General features: G+C 39.8%; 1 protein-coding gene across 2 annotated transcripts; it reads left to right on the top strand.

Annotated features, from left to right (window-relative positions):
* The first annotated feature begins 645 nt into the window (after positions 1-645).
* On the top strand, positions 646-12,647 carry BROX (BRO1 domain and CAAX motif containing). 2 transcript variants are annotated; one of them, XM_010084772.1, is made up of 12 exons: positions 646-776; positions 1,578-1,684; positions 3,209-3,305; positions 4,597-4,692; positions 5,347-5,419; positions 5,763-5,868; positions 6,422-6,511; positions 7,306-7,391; positions 8,725-8,806; positions 9,771-9,921; positions 11,338-11,497; positions 11,994-12,647. In XM_010084772.1, the coding sequence occupies exons 1-12, from the start codon at positions 676-678 to the stop codon at positions 12,078-12,080; spliced, it is 1,236 nt and encodes a 411-aa protein (XP_010083074.1). In that variant the 5' UTR covers positions 646-675; the 3' UTR covers positions 12,081-12,647. The 2 variants fall into 2 exon arrangements, with proteins under 2 accessions (XP_010083074.1, XP_010083075.1); XM_010084773.1 differs by lacking the exon at positions 4,597-4,692 and having other exon boundaries at positions 676-776; positions 11,994-12,080.
* Positions 12,648-18,941: the final 6,294 nt, after the last annotated feature.

Here is an 18,941-nt window from a genome sequence, read left to right as displayed (position 1 = left end):
TGCTGACATGACGGAGAAATCAGCTGCCGGGTCGGGGAGAGCTGGAGGGTGGCAGGGTCGGTGCCTGGCGGGTCTCCTGGGTTTGCAGCGGCGTTACGAAGCGGTGTGTGGTGGTGAACTGGCAGATTGCAGAAGGTGAGGAGGCGCTGGGGTGGGAAGGGGTCCCGGGGGGGCTCCGGTCTAACGTCCTGCTCGGAGCCACCCCAGCGGGGAGGTGTGAAAACGCCTGGCGGGAGTGCTGGTGTCGTGTGTGCCCTCTGGAACGGAGGCAGAATACAGGAGATGGTCAGGTTTAGCTCTGCTCCGCCAGGCTGCCAGGTCGGTTGGGTGTACATAACCCTGCCCGTGTTCCAGCGAGGGTCAGTGTGTAATCGCAGCTTCATCTGTGTCAGTGGGGCCACAGTAAAAGCTGCTAACTGATCTGTGCTTCAGAGCAACGTTCTCAAACTAAGCCCGTGGCCTGTGAAAACTTAGTATTTCAAACGGGGAAAAAAAAGAATCTCTTCTCTGTAATTACACATACAATTTTTCAAATTAATTTATTTCCTAATTGTTTACATTTGGATTATATTTTTGTGAGCATGACCTAGAAAGCACCTCAGTTGTACCTGTTCTTACAGCTGTTAATTTCTTTCCACACTTTAGACTTGGTGTGAGTAACACTACAGAAAGAAAATGACCCACTGGTTTCATCGCAACCCTTTGAAGGCTACAGCTCCCGTTTCATTCAATTTTTATGGGGTAGCTACCACTCCAGCTGCAACAAAGCTTTGCAAGTAAGTGTACTTGTGATTAAATTCACTCTGTCTCTCACAGTTTTGAGGACATTCTTAAAAGTAATGGTTACTGTTCAGTTTTTTTTCTGAAGACAACTAGAAACATGTAGGCGGAGAGACAATAAGATACTGATAATGCCGAACATTTATTGAGTTACAAAGAATGAATTATCCAGTTTTCAAGTCTCTGAGTGTATAGCAAGGCCTATTATAATAATGCAGAGGCAAAAGACTAAACATTTCATTGTCATTCTGATGACTGTGCATTCTTCCGCAGAAGATTACTTAAAGTAATTTCCATAAGTGAATAAGGCGTGAGTGTTCCATTGTGGATAGAAATATAATGAAAAGAGATCTCAGCTTATTTTGAAGATCTATTTTTATCTCTTCATATGTTCCTCCCATTCTAATGTTGAAGAATGTTCCTGCTTGTTTCTTCTCTTCTCTCCGCCTGCACCCAACCTCTTGGTAGATAAAGGCATAGTTATTTTAGTTTGTGTTAGAACAATAGATTAACAGTTAGTACTGATTTTCCATTGCTGTCTGTCCAAAATGGATTGTACTTTAATGTAAAGAGTCAATTATATGTATCCAGAGGAGAAAGGAAGATTTTTCTTTATTTATTGGCATCTTCCTCATAAAGTACCTTTCCTTGCCTTTGAATAGCTAAATTGAATGCTTAGCTTTGCTTCTCAGCCAAAAGGGTGGTGGTATACATGGGTGGGTACTTTCTTAATGGTACATTTTTGGATGGAATTTCTTAGGTTTATTTTTTCTTTTTTTTTTTTCCCCTCCATACAGTGATTTGAGGTTGTCTCGAACACGACTGTTGGAGCTGTTTACAGACTCAAGTTGTAATCCAGAAATGATGAAGAATGCAACTGACTTGTACTTCTCACTCCTGCAAGGTAGGAACATTTATTAGCGATACTGCTAATGTATCAAGACCTATGTAATTTGAGTTCTAGTGACACTTCTCAGAATGTGTATTGTGGTAATCTTCTGTAAGGAAGCTTTGCACTTCTCGGGAATGAGAGTACCTTCATGGGTTCTGCACTTGATACCAGTCATGGGTACTGGCCAGGCCCTTTCTACAAGTTTCCATGTCCTTTGTGACCCTGCCAGTATTAAGTGTTGTCAGTCCTGTCCTCTTGCTTTTAGCCTCATTCTGCTTCCTGTTGGAGGAGGAAGTGTTTATTTGTCTCTTAGATTGTGATGAATTGCTCCTTAAGTATGAATTGAGTCTATCAATTAGTTGATAGGAGTCACTCTTTGGTGTAAACTTCCTGGTTTGTCTGATGCTAGATAATAGACTTGTTGCAAGTTTACATTTCTGCTGTTGCTTGTCTTAGGTGTATATATCGGTGCTCATTAGCATAGTACCTACATTGCCAGCAGAAGGTCACCTATGATGACGCATTCCCTTGAAACTTTCCTTCTGCCGATATTTTGATAACACAGTCTTAGCAGTCAGGTGCTCAGACAAGTTACTTAGGAATGAGTTTTCAGGAATTGGCTGATTCATAGAAACTGTGATCTTTCAGTCAGTGGGAAGTGAAGCAGCTCAAATTAGTGTAGTTCCCTCAGCCTCTGGGAGCGTGTGAGCTAATGTGACGTTCTAGATAAAGGTAACAGTCCGTGTTGCTGCAGACAAGATTTGGAGAGTTTCTTCATGCTTGGTCACTAGAATCTTCTGCATGTGAAGGGAACAAGTGTTTTCTATCTTTATAAAGATGTGACAGCACCTTGAGCTATAGCCCCAAGAGCTGCTGTTGCAAATCTTGAGTTCTTGAAGTCTGTAAGACCTGATCAGACCAAGGCCTGTCTTACTCCTCCCTGAAACATTCCTTGCGCCTGCATATGCTAGCATTTGAACAGCCCATAGCATGAGCTTCATCCCACTGGCTGCTGCTTTGTGGGCTTCTGGACATAAAGAACCAATTTCCTGTAGCCCTGGAGACAAAAGAGATGATGACTAGGTGAGTTCATGCTTACAAGCCCTTTTCCCTCTCTCTGTTGACCAGGCAGCTTTTCCTGGAATTTCCTGATTGCCACTATGGTGTCAGGGACAGTCACTCGCTCACCTCCTGCAGCCTCAGCTGTCCTGTACCTGGGTCAGTCTGACTCTCAACTAGTTGCCATACGGGACATGCAGACATCTGCGAGGTTTTCCTTGAGCAATTAAGACTCACAGGGTTGAAGTGGTAATCTTCTGGACAAGGAGTTTCTTGTAGTAGCCGGTTTGGTTTTTTGCATGTCTTGTTCTCAAGATATTGAGGAATAAAAGCCTCAGGAAGTAGCATGGGGTTTTGAGTGGTACACTCAAACATTCCTTTATCTATATATGTATTCTCATTGATCCTTATTTCTTCGTTACTTGTTTCTGTTTCTTACTTTGAGATTGCCTGTCAGTACATTTTTTTATTCCATAGGTTTTATCCTTTCACCGGATGGCTCTTCCCAAGAATGCAAGTTGAGATATATTCAGAATTTCAAGTGGACAGACACATTACAAGGACAAGTTCCCAGGTATGTATGCTTTTATGATTACAGGGCATGCAGCTGTTTTCTTCTGACCTGTTACATGTATTCATGTGTGCCAGCACAGGTGTGAAGGAAAACTTAGAAGTGTAAGAAAATGTTGGACACAAAGTAGTTTCCAAAAACTTGTTGCTTTGCGCTTTTGATAATTGCCCTACTGTGTTAAGTGTCCTGAAGCATGTGTTGCCTTTATGAAAAGGCGTGATAACTCACGATCATGGTAGAAGCATCCGTTGTGTCTTTGTTGATCTACAAACTGTATCTGCAGTTGGCTGCAGCAGTGCAAAGAAGGACCTTGAGAATATTGGTGAATTGAACATATTACTGCAGTCTAAAACTTTTTCATTTGGCACCATTGCCTGAGCCGTACCTTCTGAGTTTTTTGAAGTACAAATGTGGCTGAAGATCTGATTTTGTCCTTGTCCTCTGGTACAAACAAAGCTTCTGTTTTTAAGTAGGATATCGTTCTGTAACCTTCTGGATTATTCAGTCATCTCTTGCTATTGTAGGCAATTGTGTTGTATAACCACGCCTACAAATTTGTCAAGCTTTATCTAGAAGAAGTGCTCAACTTCCTTAAAGCTTTTGTTCCCCTTGGAAGACAATCTGTTGATTAGGACTTTCTTCTGATTTTCTCATGGTCTTACACACTTGTTCTTGTGCCAGCATTATTTTTCCCACTCCCACACCTTTCTTTTTAAAGATTAATAATTCCTAAGCTATACTGAGCTTCTGATTGTGAGTTCGCTCTTTTCAAAGACCATGTTTTTAGCTTCTGAAATTTCCTGCTGTTTGCACATGCCATTTGACTGCAGTTACATAAATACTTGCAATAACATTCATTTGAGGGAGATGTAATAGGCTCTGACTTATAACTTAGCAGTTACAGTTCTAAAGTAGACATTCCAGAGCAAGGTTTTCCACAAAATGTGCAATTAAAAAAAAAAAAAAAGGAAAAATGACAGCCACACCCAAAGCTAAACAAATCTCAAGTCACTGTTTTAAAATAAAAGCTCCCAAATGGGATGCTTAGACATCTGAATGTGGGAAATTATGAGTTCTTAAAGGGAATAAGTAAAAATTGAAGTCACTTCTAGGCAGTTCAGCAAGTAGGAGATTCTGAGTTGCAAATTGTTGACTTAAATGAAAAATATTTTATGGAGAGAAATGTCAGCTTATGCTATGTGAACTATCAGCAGAGAGAGCTTGTCAGAACAAAATGGAAAACAGTAAATTGTTTGGGGGTTTGTTTGGGGGGATTTTGTCTGTCTTTCTTTAGTGCCCAGCAGGATGCAGTGTTTGAACTGGTTTCCATGGGATTTAATGTAGCTCTGTGGTACACAAAATATGCATCAAGACTCGCTGGAAAAGAAGAGTAAGTGTTTTTCTTTTCTTAGTAATTCCATTGCAGCAAAATTCCACTAAAAAAATTTAGCAGGTTCTGAGTTTTGACTGCTGCGGGGTGTGTCCAGCTGAGACAGTAGGCGTTCAAGGAGGCCGTTGGCCTTCGTTCATGTGCTGTAATGTCCAAGCACACTTCAGTCCCTTCTTGCATCTGTGAACAAAGTGTACTAGTACCATGTGACTGTGATGTAGAGGAAGCGTCAGTTGTGAATAAACCCTTCATCGGTCCTGCTCTAAATGTCCAGGTACAAAATTGAGGTTCTCAAAATCATAGCTCTGCTGACTTTTAGCCCTACATGTTTCTAAAGCTTTGACTTTTAACACTGAGGCTGCCTGTTACTTGTAAGTCATTAAAAGGTCTTACATTTCTTTTTTCAAGTGAGTTCTATTTGATTATTTAGTGATTGGACACTGTCAGAAACTTCTTTACCATGAGAGTGGCACAGCAGTGGGATAGGTTACGTAGGGAGTCAGTGGACTCTCCATTCTTGAAGGATTCAGGATTCATCTAGACAAAGCCACAACTGACCTAATCTACTGTTCACTCCAAAGCAGGAGGTGGAACAAAATGACACCGAGAGGTCCTTTCTAATTAAAATGTTATTGATTCGTTCTATATGCTTAGTATAACAGAAGATGAAGCAAAAGACGTTCACAGAAGCCTGAAGATAGCAGCTGGGATTTTTAAACACTTGAAGGTAGGAAAACTGCCCTTGCTGTCTGTTCTTTAACTTGTGTCCAAGTACTTGACTTTCTGTCTTAGAAAAGCCTTTGCTTTTCTGATGAGGTTATAGAATAAACAAATACCTCAGACTATCTAAATGGTAAAGGAAAAAGAGGTTTATTAATATGGTGTGCTGCCACTCTTTCCCAGTGGCAGTGGAAGAGTATTCTGTCTGCCCAGTAGCACATGCAGCAGTGCAGCCAGCCTTCGTGGGACCCTCACTCGGTGTCCCATCCATTTAAAAAGAAGGGACTTGCTTTGCATTGGCAGCAGTGGTATTAAGCCTAAACTAACTCTGAGACTTGCTTTGTACTAAGGAAAGTCATATTCCGAAATTGATAACACCTGTAGAAAAGGGAAGAGATTTAGAAGCTCGCCTTCTGGACTCTTACATCATACAATGCCAAGCTGAAGCTCAAGAAGGTATCTTCAAATATACGTGTTTGTTGGGGATGGGAAATGACAGTCTTTGTGGGTTTCTTTGATGTCTCGTGAAGTCTGCTTGGCAGAAATGCCAGTCTTTTCTTCTACTAAAGTACTGTGGCTTAGTGGGGTGGGTTGCTTTTGAAGAAACTTAAGTTACAATTATAGGAGGAAAATGCCAGAATGAGTCTGATATTACAAATTGAACCACTTCGGAATAACTTGTGTGTGACATTCCTCCCCTCTTGTTTTTGCCTTTCATGCAGTTTCTTCACCACCATGTTTGCTAACATAAATTCCCAGCTGCTTTACTTTAAAATATTTGCAGCTTCTGTTTACTAGCTAATCTTCAGACTAACCCTTCTTCAGCTTTTCTGTTAATTTGGAATCATTCTATCCAAGAAACAATCTGTCTTTCCTCTGCAGCTTGCTTGACTGCACAATACTGATTTTCTGCTCATGCAGGCATTTTAAAATGTTAGATGCCTGTGCTGATTTGATGTGACATTTTCAATTAAACTTTAGTACTGTGATGTGTAATTTTTTTTTTCAGTGACAATTGCTCGGGCTATTGAGCTGAAACACAATCCGGGACTAATAGCTGCTCTTGCTTATGAAACAGCTAACTTCTACCAAAAAGCTGGTAAGTGTCTTGTTTTGTATCCTTAGTGACCTGGTTTATGTCTTCTTGCCAGCAGACATACTTTACCCACCAGTCAGTGGCGATATTAACACTGTTTCTCAGTGGATATGCTTTGTATATTTAGCTTCTATTTAGTGTATTTAAGGCTTCGGTTGTCACAGTAACATATATTTTGATAAGGCCTTTTGTTTTTGTGGGAATCTTTTTCTGTAGCTAATGGTAGGAAACATTAGTGAGGGGAGATAGAAAACAGAGTAGTGTCTTGAGGATATGTAATATCAGCAAAAAAAATGGCTGTTGTAAATGGAGTGTGTTTCAACTATCTTTGGGCAGCAGATTGTGATGCAGACCATAATGTCTGTAGCAGGTTAATTACATCCTTCTATGTGAGTAAGCTGATCTGTGGTCTTGCTGAGTCAAATGGGAAAAGGGTAAAAATATGGGAGTCAGTATAAGAGATGGAATATTGTAACATACATAGAGTTTGATAGGTCGCTACTTGAAATTATACTAGCAATAAGCTTTGAAATACTGCCTAGAAATACTTAGGAAGATTAGCTTTCCAAATCTAGCAGACAGCAGTTTCAGGGATTCAACTGTGTGATAGCTCAACAAGCCGCATGGTTTTGTTTTTTCTCATTGTTTCTCTGTGCCTTTGCAGGAGTAATTTATGTCACTTGTTTCTGGCTACTCTGTAGTTAAGATCTATTGCTAAGAATTCTGGTCTTTGAATGTGTGTGGGACTTTTCTTTTCACAAGTGTCTTAAAGAATAACTTTACATATGTGTTCACAGATCAGACATTATCCAGTTTGGATGCAACCTATGCAGGTAAATGGAGGAAGTACTTAAACTTGAAGACCTGTTTCTATATGGCCTATGTAAGTACTTTGATTGACATCAGTCACAGTTTTTAATGTTGTTTGAGGGCTGCATAGGAAATGGGGGCTAAGTATTGCCTTGACTTTCTGTCCATGCTGTGAAGAGAGACTATGCAGTGTCAGTGGCATTTGAAGTGTTTTTGTTGAGCCAAGTGAAATTTCTGCAGCATGTGATTATTGTGATCACGTATTGTTAAGTGAAGCAATTCAGGTTGAGCATAATACTTGTTTTCCATACTCTGCATCACAGTTTGGTTCTAGGCATAGTCAGAGCTGATCATCTTTTTGAAGGCCTTGAATGAAACTGCATCAAGTAATGCTAGGTACCATTCCAAGTGCTGTCCCTTTCCGTGTGACTGACTTCTTAGCAAGTTCAGTGGCACTGTTGGGATCACCAGCTGCTCAATTTGCTGTTTATTTTTTTGTAGTCTGCCACAGCCTGTAATCTGGCTCTTTCATACTGTAAGAAAGGCCCAAACTAAGCAATTCTCTTTCTCTTCCATTAGACCTTTAAGCTGTAACCTAAAAGCTGCTTGTCATTAGCAGGTTTGAGAGGTGAGGGAGGGTCAGAGCTCTGGTGGTACTTCTTTTTTTTTTAATTAGTGTAATAATGTGGAATGGTAGATTTAAGTAACACTTGCTATATGGTGAGAACAGACATTGAAGGAAGGTATGCAAGGTAGGCATTAGTTCATGGGATTGTTCCTTTACCTATGGCATTTAGTGTTTAAACTCAGCAGTTCCTGATAATAGAAGAGGTGCCATTCAGTTCTCACTGGAATACAGTACTATCTTCAAGCGTAAGTCTGAAGGAATGGGACTTTTTGGGGTGGAAAAGTTATTTCGACTGTGGAAAAATATCTCAAGCAACAGAATGCCTCATCTCTTCTGGATTCAGTGATGTTTGTTGCAGATTTGGTTTTCAAGTAGTTTTAGTTTTGAGAGTCTTTGCTTTGTAAACTTGACTGGGGTTCATCCTTTTTCTGTGATGGGGCTCAATTCTGCACATTGGTGCAGTGAGAGAGAGGTTTGAACTAGACTATATACTACTGCTTTTGGTAAAACACCTTTGTGAAGCTCAAAGTTACTCTTGGCTAGACTTGAGACAGCTTGCTTCAGATCTAGCTTGGGTGTTTGTGTTGAACTGCATTGTTCAGCGTAAATGTACTTCGTCGTCAGTGCATGGAGCTTTGACTTGTGTTCCTAAATTGTCAGCTCTCTGCAGGGGATGGCAGCTTCACAGAGATGCAGCTCTGGTGTAAGGAAGAGCAGAAGTGAATTGGTGCAGGAACTGCCCAATGATGTTGGTAATGATTTTGTCCTCTCCCATTAGGCATACTGTTACCATGGTCAGACCTTACTGGCAAGTGATAAATGTGGGGAAGCAATCAGATCTCTGCAGGAATCAGAAAAATGTAAGTGTGGTTGAGACTGGATTACAGGGTCTGATGATGACATGCCTGTTTTATTTTGCTATATCGTGTTTATTTGGTCTCCCATAAACTTCAGCTTTTATCTGTCACCTGATGAAAATACAGCGCTGCAGAAAATTTCATCTTCTCAGCCTGTTAAAGGCTGGCTTTGAGCTGCCTGCAATACAGTGTGAAAATCAACTGTCTGGTCATCACATTTTCTGGTCTGGATGTCAAGTTACTGCAGCATTTTCTGCTCTGGAGGTTGCTCTGTCTTCCATTAAATAGTAAAGCTAGACCATGTTAGGTTTCAGTAACTTATTTCCTTTTTATTCATTTGAAAGGTAGATAAAGGGAAGTTTGCAGTAGTTCAGCATCTTCTGCCTGTCCTTCTCTCTTCAAAGGTATTGCTACCCCAGTGGTCTGCACTGCGTAAATTTACCACAATGTATAAAAAAAAATGATCAAATCATCGAATTGGAGACTTCTAATATTAATTTAAAAAAAAAAAAACACCAAAAAATAACTTACTAAGAACAACCTAAGCTGGGTTGCTTGCAGTAAAACAAATACTGTGTTTTTTAGTGTGCGTGCTGTTCAGAGAAGAGTACTTCTTTTCCCACTCCTTTTTAAGTGTTATTTATTTTTGGGCATCAACTGCATGGACAGTTTCATACCCACTCTTTTTCCCTACCATTTGGCACAGTTCCTAGGCTTAGTGTTGCATTTTGCCTCACATGTAAGCATGCTTTCCTGCATCTTCCTACCCAAAAAGATACCTTTTTTTCCCCCCCCTAGTCACTTTTGCAGTAAGTCTTGTCTGGAATTGCTGCCTTTGAGTTTGTTTCTTTTTGTTTCTAAGAAGCAAGAAGCCTGAATGGATTCTGGCATCTCCTAAAACTGAAGCACTGTAGATAAGAATCATGTTTTAATTGACTCATGTAAATTATTTTTATTTATTGCGAAGTTTTTACCAAGGCTGAAGCATTGTGCAAAGAATATGGAGAAACCAAAGGGCCAGGGACTACTGCCAAACCTTCTGGACATCTCTTCTTTAGGAAATTAGGAAGTTTGATTAAGAACACACTAGAAAAATGCCAGAGAGAGAATGGATTCATGTAAGTAATTTGTGATTGATACAGTACTCTAAATTAACTGTTAATACCTCATTTGCTTTTATTTCCAGATGGGATGGTAAATTTTACTCTCTAGTTCTTGTATTCCTTTTGGCTGTGGAATGTAACTTACAGAATTGCAAATTTCTCTTTAATTTTCTCATAGCAGATCTGCTATGGGTCTGTGCTATTGCCCTCTCCATTTTCTATAGCAGGATAGGTTGGACTGACATACTGGAGCAGTTAAGCAGTTTTCTTCCTTCATTCCTCAGCCAATTTGTTCCTTTACCTTCTGCACAAGAGGAAGTCCTGCAGAGGTTGCTGTGTTCCTCTAATGCCCTTTTCCCAGCTGCTGGAGTCTAGTAGGCAAAACAGGACAGAGGGGAACTGGAGAAGGGAACCAGGACACTGATTCTGCTTTGCTAGCAGGGGAGTCAAGACACAGTGAGGAAAATGCTTAGGGTGCTAGGAGCTTTACCAGTCTGAGTATAATTAGTACTGTGAATAGGCTTTCTGTTAGTTAATGCCCCTTCCAAAAGGAGTTTGGAAGCAGTTTAAAATAGCAAGATTAGTCTGGCTTTAGAATTCTTTTGCTCATTTCTTTCTCTCCTCCCCCCCTCTTATGATTTAGTGTTCCATAATAGGTTTGTTTATTTGCCTTTTTGTGATTAAAATTTAAAGACCTGCATAATAGGGGAATTGACTAAACAAAATGGATTGTCAGGTACATCAAGCTGAATTGCAAATAGAAAAATAAATTATTTGCTCTGCTTCAGTTCCAATAACGGTTGTCATAGCTTACAACAACAGCAAATCCAGGTCCCTCTAGAAACAAACTTTGAAAGAGAAACCAGATAACCAGTGACTGTTTTGCGAGATGTTCCTGCCACAGAGCTCTGCTGCAGCACAGGAAGGAAGGTAGCGTGTGTCCAGTATTTGTCAGTTTTTTAGCTCTTGTTGGTTTGCCAAGGTAGATTGATACCCTCATTCAGGCTTTGTGTTGTAGCAAGGCTGTGTGGGTGTTGCGGTGTTACTGCTGTTATGCACTAGGGCACATTAAGACTGATTTAGGAAAAAACCTGTCCTCTTCATCTTTCCTGGGAAGTATTTGAAATCCTTATTTGGATTTTGAAGGTCTTTTTGGACAAAAGGTACTCTTCTCATTGAAGCACTGGGAATAATGGTTATCAAGTAGGAAAAAACCCACCTAGCTATTGGGGGATGAATACCAAGAAGGAATTGTTTTAGTTCTTGTGAATCTTGCTGACACAATGCATGTTGGACAGCGCCTTAATGGAATGAAAGAGAGCAGCGATGGTTTCCACTGTAAAAACACAGATTGTTTTTCTTTAGAATTGCAGACAAGACTTGCCAAAATAGTGCTTTGTGTTTTAAATATATTGCTGTATTCTATTATAGCTATTTTCAGAAGGTGCCAGCAGAGGCTCCCCAGCTGGAACTGAAAGCAAACTATGGCTTGGTAGAGCCTGTTCCTTTTGAATTTCCTGCTTTGAATGCACACTGGACTCCTGAAGCGCTTGCAGCATTTGATCTCACCAAGAGGCCGAAGGATGACACTGTAAGATAACCTTATGTACTGTTCTTTCCCATTAGCTTTGTTCTGTGTATAATACAGAGTTACTGTTTTGCTCCTCTGTAATGCTCCCCAGCTCAGTGCAGGATATAGACACAAGGCTCAAACCTGAGCTCACGTTTCTGCTGTGCAAGGAGGCAGGTCAGTTAACCTCTTGGCCACACTATCACCATCTAGAAATTAGGAGTCATTTTTTTTCCTAAGTACTGAATAGGAGGAAATTCTTCAATGTGTATAAGATTCTGAAATGTTACAGGAGTGAATGCTATAGAAAGATTATTTTTTAGAAAAGGATTGATTTAAGGATGCTGGCATAGAGAATATTTGGCTTTCCCTCCTTGCTTGAGGCTCACTCAAAGCCTTTAGCACTGAAAAGAGAGGGGATTGTTAGATTAGAATATGTACAGTTAGCCATGCATAAATACTGTGCAGGCACAGTGGTTTGTACTTGTGATATTTAATTTTTTTTTCTTGTTTGCAGGCTAAACCAAAACCAGATGAAGAAGTAAAACCTCTGAAGGAACCAGATATAAAACCTCAAAAAGACAGTGGATGCCAGATTTCTTAAGTGCCACAAGTGCTTTGAATTAACTTTACAACTGTATTAATTGGACTCTGGGGCTTTAGTTCTGATCTCCCTTTTTCTGATTCTTATTTTTTAATTTAGAAGATTAATTTAATTTACTTTTGTTAGTATGCATCTATCTTGCTTGAGAATGTGGTGGATTTCTAGGAGTTTATTTATATCTGACTTATTTTTTGTTTTAGTGGGATATCATAGAATGAGCGGGCTTAAATGTTCCTATTGTGCCTGTAGAGAATTTCTTTTTGTGGGTTTAGTTTCTACCCACAAATAGCAAAGGAGGGATCATGATTGTAACACTTGAGGATTTTTCCATTAAATTATGTGCTATATAATGCCAAATTCTGCAAACAGAAGTTTGCATGAACAGTTCTATTTATTCAAGTTTTGTCATTTAGGTTTAACACCCTGTTGTGTTCCAATCACTTAATTGTAGCGAGTGTAGAAAATCTGGGTTTGGTTTGTAGTGCCCCTATGGTATTTCACAGGACTTTCACAGCACTTAGAGAACCTTAAGTTCTGACTAACTGGAGCACAATTTTTATTCTTCTGAAGTTATTGGCCTCTGTTCTTTCTTCTATAGATTAGGGTTCTTGTATCAGGATTTGTAGTAAGGCCCTTTAGCTTGTCTGTCCTTAAATAAAAATCCTTTAATATCAAAGTCTATGTGAAAGTGATGCAGCAAGTAATATGAAAGTTCTTAAAAGTAATGCATCACGGTGTCATTCATTCAAAGTTTTTGAATTTTGAAAGATCTGGTAAGTTTGGAAGCTGACAGTTAAAATCTCCTGGCACTAGAAAAGCTCCATTTGAATTAATGAAGTTGTCGTGTGTAAGGTCATTACCTTGAATTATAATGAAGATGCTGTGTTTCCGTCTATAAGAAGTTGTAAGGAGAACAGGGAGGAAAGATGAGCTGGAGAGCTGACTTCACAACTGGGAACCCAAGCTCTGGATTTCCTTTATGCCATGTGTAAACAGTGCTGTTTTTCAGCTTTTGCAGTATTGCACTGAAATCAGCTCTGTATGAAGAGAATTTGCCAAAAGCCAAGCCCAGTCAAGACTGAGAAAGAAAGTATTTTGTAGACGTTGCCTCTTCCATTTCTGCCTGCCATGGAAAATGTGATAACATTGTTTAGTGCTGAGCACTCCAAAACACTCGGTCAACAAAAATGTAACTTTATGATTTACTGCAAATGCAAAATAATATGATGCATGTGTTGAAGTGAGGGCCTTGTGATCTCTGGGTCCCAGTTCCTGCACTTCACTTACCCGAGAAGAGATTGAACAGCCTGTCAATGTTCCCGTTTCAACAAAATGTGATGGCATATGCACTTATCGTGACATATACCGTAAACACATTCCTCACTTTGTACTGTTTGCATCGGTTCATCTTCTGCTGCAGTGTAGTTCAGTGCTTCTGTTTGAAATCTTTCATGGGACTTAAGAGTAACTTCGCTTAGAGGGCTGGTGTGTAGCTCCTTGAAGGCCTGTGGAACAAAAAGCTGTTAAGGAATTGAATAGGAAACTTGAGACTGTTTCTGAGATGCTGGACCAAACTACAGAATTCATTGCTGCAAAAGGCAAAGAGCATCTTAATGTTGGCTGTCATGGGTGAATCAAATGCAGAACTCATTGCTTCCAGTCGTGGATTTTTCTTTCCGCCATTTCTGCACACAAAAATAAGTGTAAAATCAACTGAATTGCCTTGGAAGAAGTATCTGTTCTGCAAGGGCTTAGGTGGGTAGAGGATAATAAGTATCAAGAAGAATTTATATCCAGAATTGGTCCATTTCTTCTGATGCTGCTCAGGGGCCTGGGGTATGTTCTGTGAAGAGTTACTCAGATCTGTTCATCACTTGATCAGCTGACTTTTAGACTTCTTGCATTGTTAAAAGACCAGCTTAGGTTTTGCCAGAATGGAGCATGGAGCTACTTTGCCTATGCAGATTTTAATTCTCCTAAAAAAATTATTACAGCTGTCATCATCTACATTTGCTTAGCCTCCCCCCTTTAAGGATCAAGATACAGTTAACTCAGTTTCATAATCATTATTTTTTAGTTACTCATTGTTTTTCAGATGCCTGTGTGTGTTAGTATGTACATGTCTCAGCCTAATTTTCTTTCAACGCAGATGAGATTCGATTTTCCCTCCTCCCTTCATTTTCCCTTCCATCTGCTACACACCGTGGCACTCACTTAGCCTTGTTTGCTAACGCATGTGTAGGTCCTGGGACTCATTTCCAGTGAGGCTTTTGCCCATGGGTGTATTTCAGTATATGAATATGTTAAAATAAAATGCACAGATCATGACTAAATCATTCCCAAACAACTTCTTAGGAAAGATTATTTTATGGACTTGCGATTCTTAATTCTTTGGATGCTTTCTCAAACCAAGCGGTTTGCTGGAATCAAGTTCACTGTAAATAGTTTGGGGCATAACCAAGTGGACTGTGTCAGATTATTGCATTACTTAAGCCCAGCCTTGTAACCTCTTATGCCATAGCTGTTTCAGTAAATATGATGTAGTAGTTTAAAAATAGACTAATGGAACAAACTAATTCACTTGTTGCTTTTCAAGACAAACTTTGTTTACTCGTAGTTAAGAACCTATGGCAAACGTTGGACAGTTTTGCCCAAAACTAAGAAACGGGAGACTTTAGTTTGCAAAATAGAGAGAGTTGTGAGTCAGCGAGCAGTTTTCTCTTTGGTTTTGTTGGGTAGTAGCAAGAATTATTGTAAATAATTAACTGTCCAATATGCTTAAGAATATGGGTGAATTGACTGGGAGCTTCAATTAATCTGGAAACCTAGCAGCCATGTTCCTTCTAGTATGATTTCCTTTAGTAATTTTTAAGGATATTTTGAATGGTGACTTTTTAATACTCTAATGCTGCAAGAGCTGGTTTTTTGTGGCCTCTCTCTGGTTTTAGAGGCTTTCATGGCTAAACCTGCAAGTCTTAGTGGTGTAAATAGTCTTTAAAAATTTGTACCCAGTCTGATCTAGGACAAAATTGCAGCTAAATGAAACACAGAGTGCTGGGCCCTCTATTTTGTGCTTTTAAAAATGCAGTGGTTGTCTTTAATCTACTGTAAAACAAACCATTACGCTCTTTGTCAGATTTCTATTTAAATACCTTCCTCCCTGTTTTGTTTTCCTGGGTTTACAGTAGTTAATCTCCATCCAGCATGTGACACTCCTAGAACTGAGTGACCAAATTTGGCCCTTGGAGGCTGATGTCTGCCTCCCACTGGATTCGGTAGAGGAGTTTTGCCTGTCTGCCTAAGGATGACGTTTGGTCACTTAAATGTTCAGCATGAATATGTGGTGCGTCTGTAATGATGGTATTGGTTCATAGTAAAAGCAAGAAAACAGATCCCTGCATCTGTGTAGAATATAGCCAACTTTGCACTTTAGAAATTTCAGATATTGACATTTTGGTACAATACAATATGGTTGTAAATACTCCTTCCTGTCATTTTAATTTTGTTGCACTGATTTCAGGGCTGTGCTATTGGTAAGATTTTTATGGGAAACATTACTAAAATGTATTTTAAATTGTCTGTGTATAAAATAAACTCATGAAGCATATCTCTACCTTTAGTATTGGGAGAACATGAGAGGAGGCAGTAATTCATCTGCTCTCCACGTCAATTTGGAGAAATTAAAAGTTTCTGTTTATTGGCTGCGAGATGATATGTTTCATCCCATCCCTGCGCCTAGTGTCTAAACTGAAGTTTTGAGCATTAACATAAATCCTGGTTGGTTTGTTTGTTTGTTTGTTTGTTTTGTTCTTCCCTTTTTTTTCTTAACCTGGCCCAGTTGACTGAAGAAGCTTCATAGTTTGAAAATTTGTATATAACCATGAATTTCAGAATACCATTTAAAATAAATAATCTTAATGTATCAAGTTTTGTTTCATCATTTAAAATGTTAAGTATAGCAGCAAGAAAAAGTCTATATTGAATGTTACTTCCTCCAATTTAAAAGTTTGAATTTAAATTTAAATTACATTTAAAGCAAATGTAATAGTTACAGAGAATACTTTACCCTTGCAGTATGCCCAAAGGAGGACTTAAAGCAGCAAGATAGTTTGGGGAATTGGGTGCGTATGGAAGTAGTAGCTACAATGAAGCACTTCAAGTCACGAGGCAGGAAGAGAGGAGGTGGAATTTCCAAATTTATGTTAAAAAAAGTAATCAGGTATGATTTTTGTATGCCTATACAAAATTCTAGTGCTTGCAAAGGTCTATGGCATTGTAGGATATTCTGTATACTGTGTGAAGGGATTATTCAGAAGCGCAGATGGCTGGACACTTCTCTACGTTGCCAGCAGGTGGCACGTAGATTTGTAGGAAACGTTTTCAGAGACGTGGCTGGCTCTTTCAATTTTTAGTGTAAATACACACTAATGCCTTTTAGCCTCTCAGGCTTTAGCACAGTTTCTAGAAGAAAAAAATAGTCTCTGTTGTACTCTGATGTCTATTTCTTTCTGAAATAAATATTTTCCCCTCAACACGGTACTTTGAAAAAACTTACAGAAAAGGTGCTTTCATTCATACATGTTGTGACTGAAGTAAAAGTATCTATAACTGATTCTGTAATATTTTTTCCTCCTTCCTAATGAGTTAAAGGATTTCAATTTCTATTTGGTCCTTAGAGAATAAGAATTGTTTGGCTGTCTAAAACTATCTTCTTAATTTTGATAATATCAAATAAAGTTATAAGAATGCGAAGACTGGATTGTTTTGAGTGTAGCATTGGGAATTCTAACTCAGTCACAAATCTTACACCACAGTACTTTTCCCTGCGAGTTGGCATTGCATTTTTTGTTGTGTGTGTGGTGTAGGAAATCCTCTGATGGCTCAGGGTTTCTTAAATTATTTGCCTTTTTAACACATAGCAAATCTTAGTTTTCCCCTAGTTCTCAGGGGTAGATAGTGTGTAATTTTAACACAAAAAGTTCTTATGCAGCTCCACTTCCCGCTCCATCAGACGTGCCTAGTAGTTAGCATTTTAATGAAGTCAGATTAAGCACAGTTTATAGAGATTGCTGTTTTCTGGCAATGAAGAAACAGCTTGAAGAAGCACAAGGATATCGAACATGATATCCTCTTGGTTGCTTAATAAGGAGGTGATGTAGAGGCCCAGCTGTGAAGCACACAGTAGCTCTGAAGTTCAGATGAAGACAAGCGGAGGGATGGCTGCAACATGCAGGATCTTGAGACAACTGAATTCTAGTCAGGGCAGAGTTACTGGTGTACTGGCAGAGGCCAAAGCAATTCAGTGGGGTTAAATATAGAAATATAATTTTCTTATATTTCTATATTTCTTCTGCGGTGGGGGACGTGTTTTCTGTTGGTTGGCTTACATCGAGAGCATGAACCATTTGGGTAAGAAGTGTCATTCTGGTCTGTGTTTCTGTAGCCTTAATCACGGTCTGACTGCAGTCTGGTCTGTCTGGGAGATTTCATGCACAGAAGCTCTTGCACAGAAGCTCATTTTGGGTAGGTAGTTAGTTATTATACCTTTTTGGTGTCGATCTGTAAGAGGGTAAAAGACATCATTTTGATAGTCCCTAGATTGCATTTGTTCTGTTGAATTACCATAAAATCTTAAGGTCAGGTACCTTCTCTTCTGGGATACTCAGATCCTTTTCTATGCTGACACTACTTCCCCCTTTTTTGCCCTCAGCAAATTAGTCAGTACCTTCTTCTGACAGTGCAAAAAAATGTAACACAGGGCATAACAGCACAGGAAGAAGAACACTCTCAAATTCATAAAAAAATTCCCACAGTACTGCAGTGGAGTTATGGCCACTAAGGGTCAGCAGAGCTTATATTTTCCTACAGTTCCGTGTTTCTGGTGAGCAGCATGAAGTGGGTACAGGCAGCAGCCCCTCTAGATGGCTGCGTAACACAAACGGTGAGCACCCAGGAACAGTACTGCAGCTTTAAAATGGGAAGAGTTGAAACAAGCTACATCTTTCACATCAGGTGACACTGAAAAGGACATCTTTGTCATTACTGATGTGGTGACATCCAGGAGCCTGTGCATGTTCTGTGACCAGCAACTACCTTTCCATAAAGGTCATTGCCAAAGCCATGGAGCAGAAGCACGGACAAACTGACAATCTCTTGCCCCGTGTCCCAGCAGACGCTCTGTCCCAGGGCCTGGCAGCCTCTCCAAGGCATCTGCCCTTTAAGAAGAAAAGGGCGTGATGCTGTGTATGCATGTGTAGGGCTTCTCTGAGGTCATGTACTGGGTTTACATGGCAAGGATTTGATACTGGGGAGGCTGCAGGGGTGGCTTCTCTGAGAAGACACCAGAAGCTGCCCCCATGCTGGACAGAACCCGTTCCAGCCAACCCCAGACTAATCCAGACTAGGTTGCTTGGTATCAGCCTATTGATCTTTTTTAAAGGGCACATTTTACAATACCCAGAAAGGAGCTCTCTTTGCTTTTGGATATCTAGAGGCAGCCTCAGTGTGAGCAAAAGAGGAATTTGAAAACAACAGAAAATCCTGATTATCACACCGGTAGGTTACAACCAGGGTGCGGTATGTTAGGTGTGTTATGAATTTTGTGCTACCTTCACAGTTAGATCAGCATGGCAGAGAGCACGTGCAGAGGAAATTGGATGATTCTGATTAAGGATGGACCATTTTGTCTGGTCTTTCGCCCTGAGAGAGACTGAGTAATTCTTGACAGGTTTGTCAGATTTATTCTTACAGACTTCTAGTACTGGTTACTGGATCAGCTCCCCAGGTAATCGGCTGTAGTTTTTTTGAATCCTTTCACTAATAGAGTTTTCTTTATTTAATGTAGATCATGCTCTCTGCATT

Source organism: Pterocles gutturalis, unplaced genomic scaffold (assembly GCF_000699245.1).
Source record: "Pterocles gutturalis isolate BGI_N339 unplaced genomic scaffold, ASM69924v1 scaffold12550, whole genome shotgun sequence".
NCBI classification, from domain to species: Eukaryota; Metazoa; Chordata; class Aves; order Pterocliformes; family Pteroclidae; genus Pterocles; species Pterocles gutturalis.
Note: the sequence above shows the minus strand (reverse complement) of the source record. Positions and strands in the feature narration are given on the sequence as shown.

Bases quoted from the DNA above. Each gene is read 5' to 3' on its own strand.
- BROX (XM_010084772.1), top strand. From the start codon at position 676: ATGACCCACTGGTTTCATCGCAACCCTTTGAAGGCTACAGCTCCCGTT. The intron at 3,306-4,596 runs GTATGTATGCTT...GTCTTTCTTTAG, and splicing joins TTACAAGGACAAGTTCCCAG to TGCCCAGCAGGATGCAGTGT. The intron at 5,420-5,762 runs GTAGGAAAACTG...CTTTGTACTAAG, and splicing joins GGATTTTTAAACACTTGAAG to GAAAGTCATATTCCGAAATT.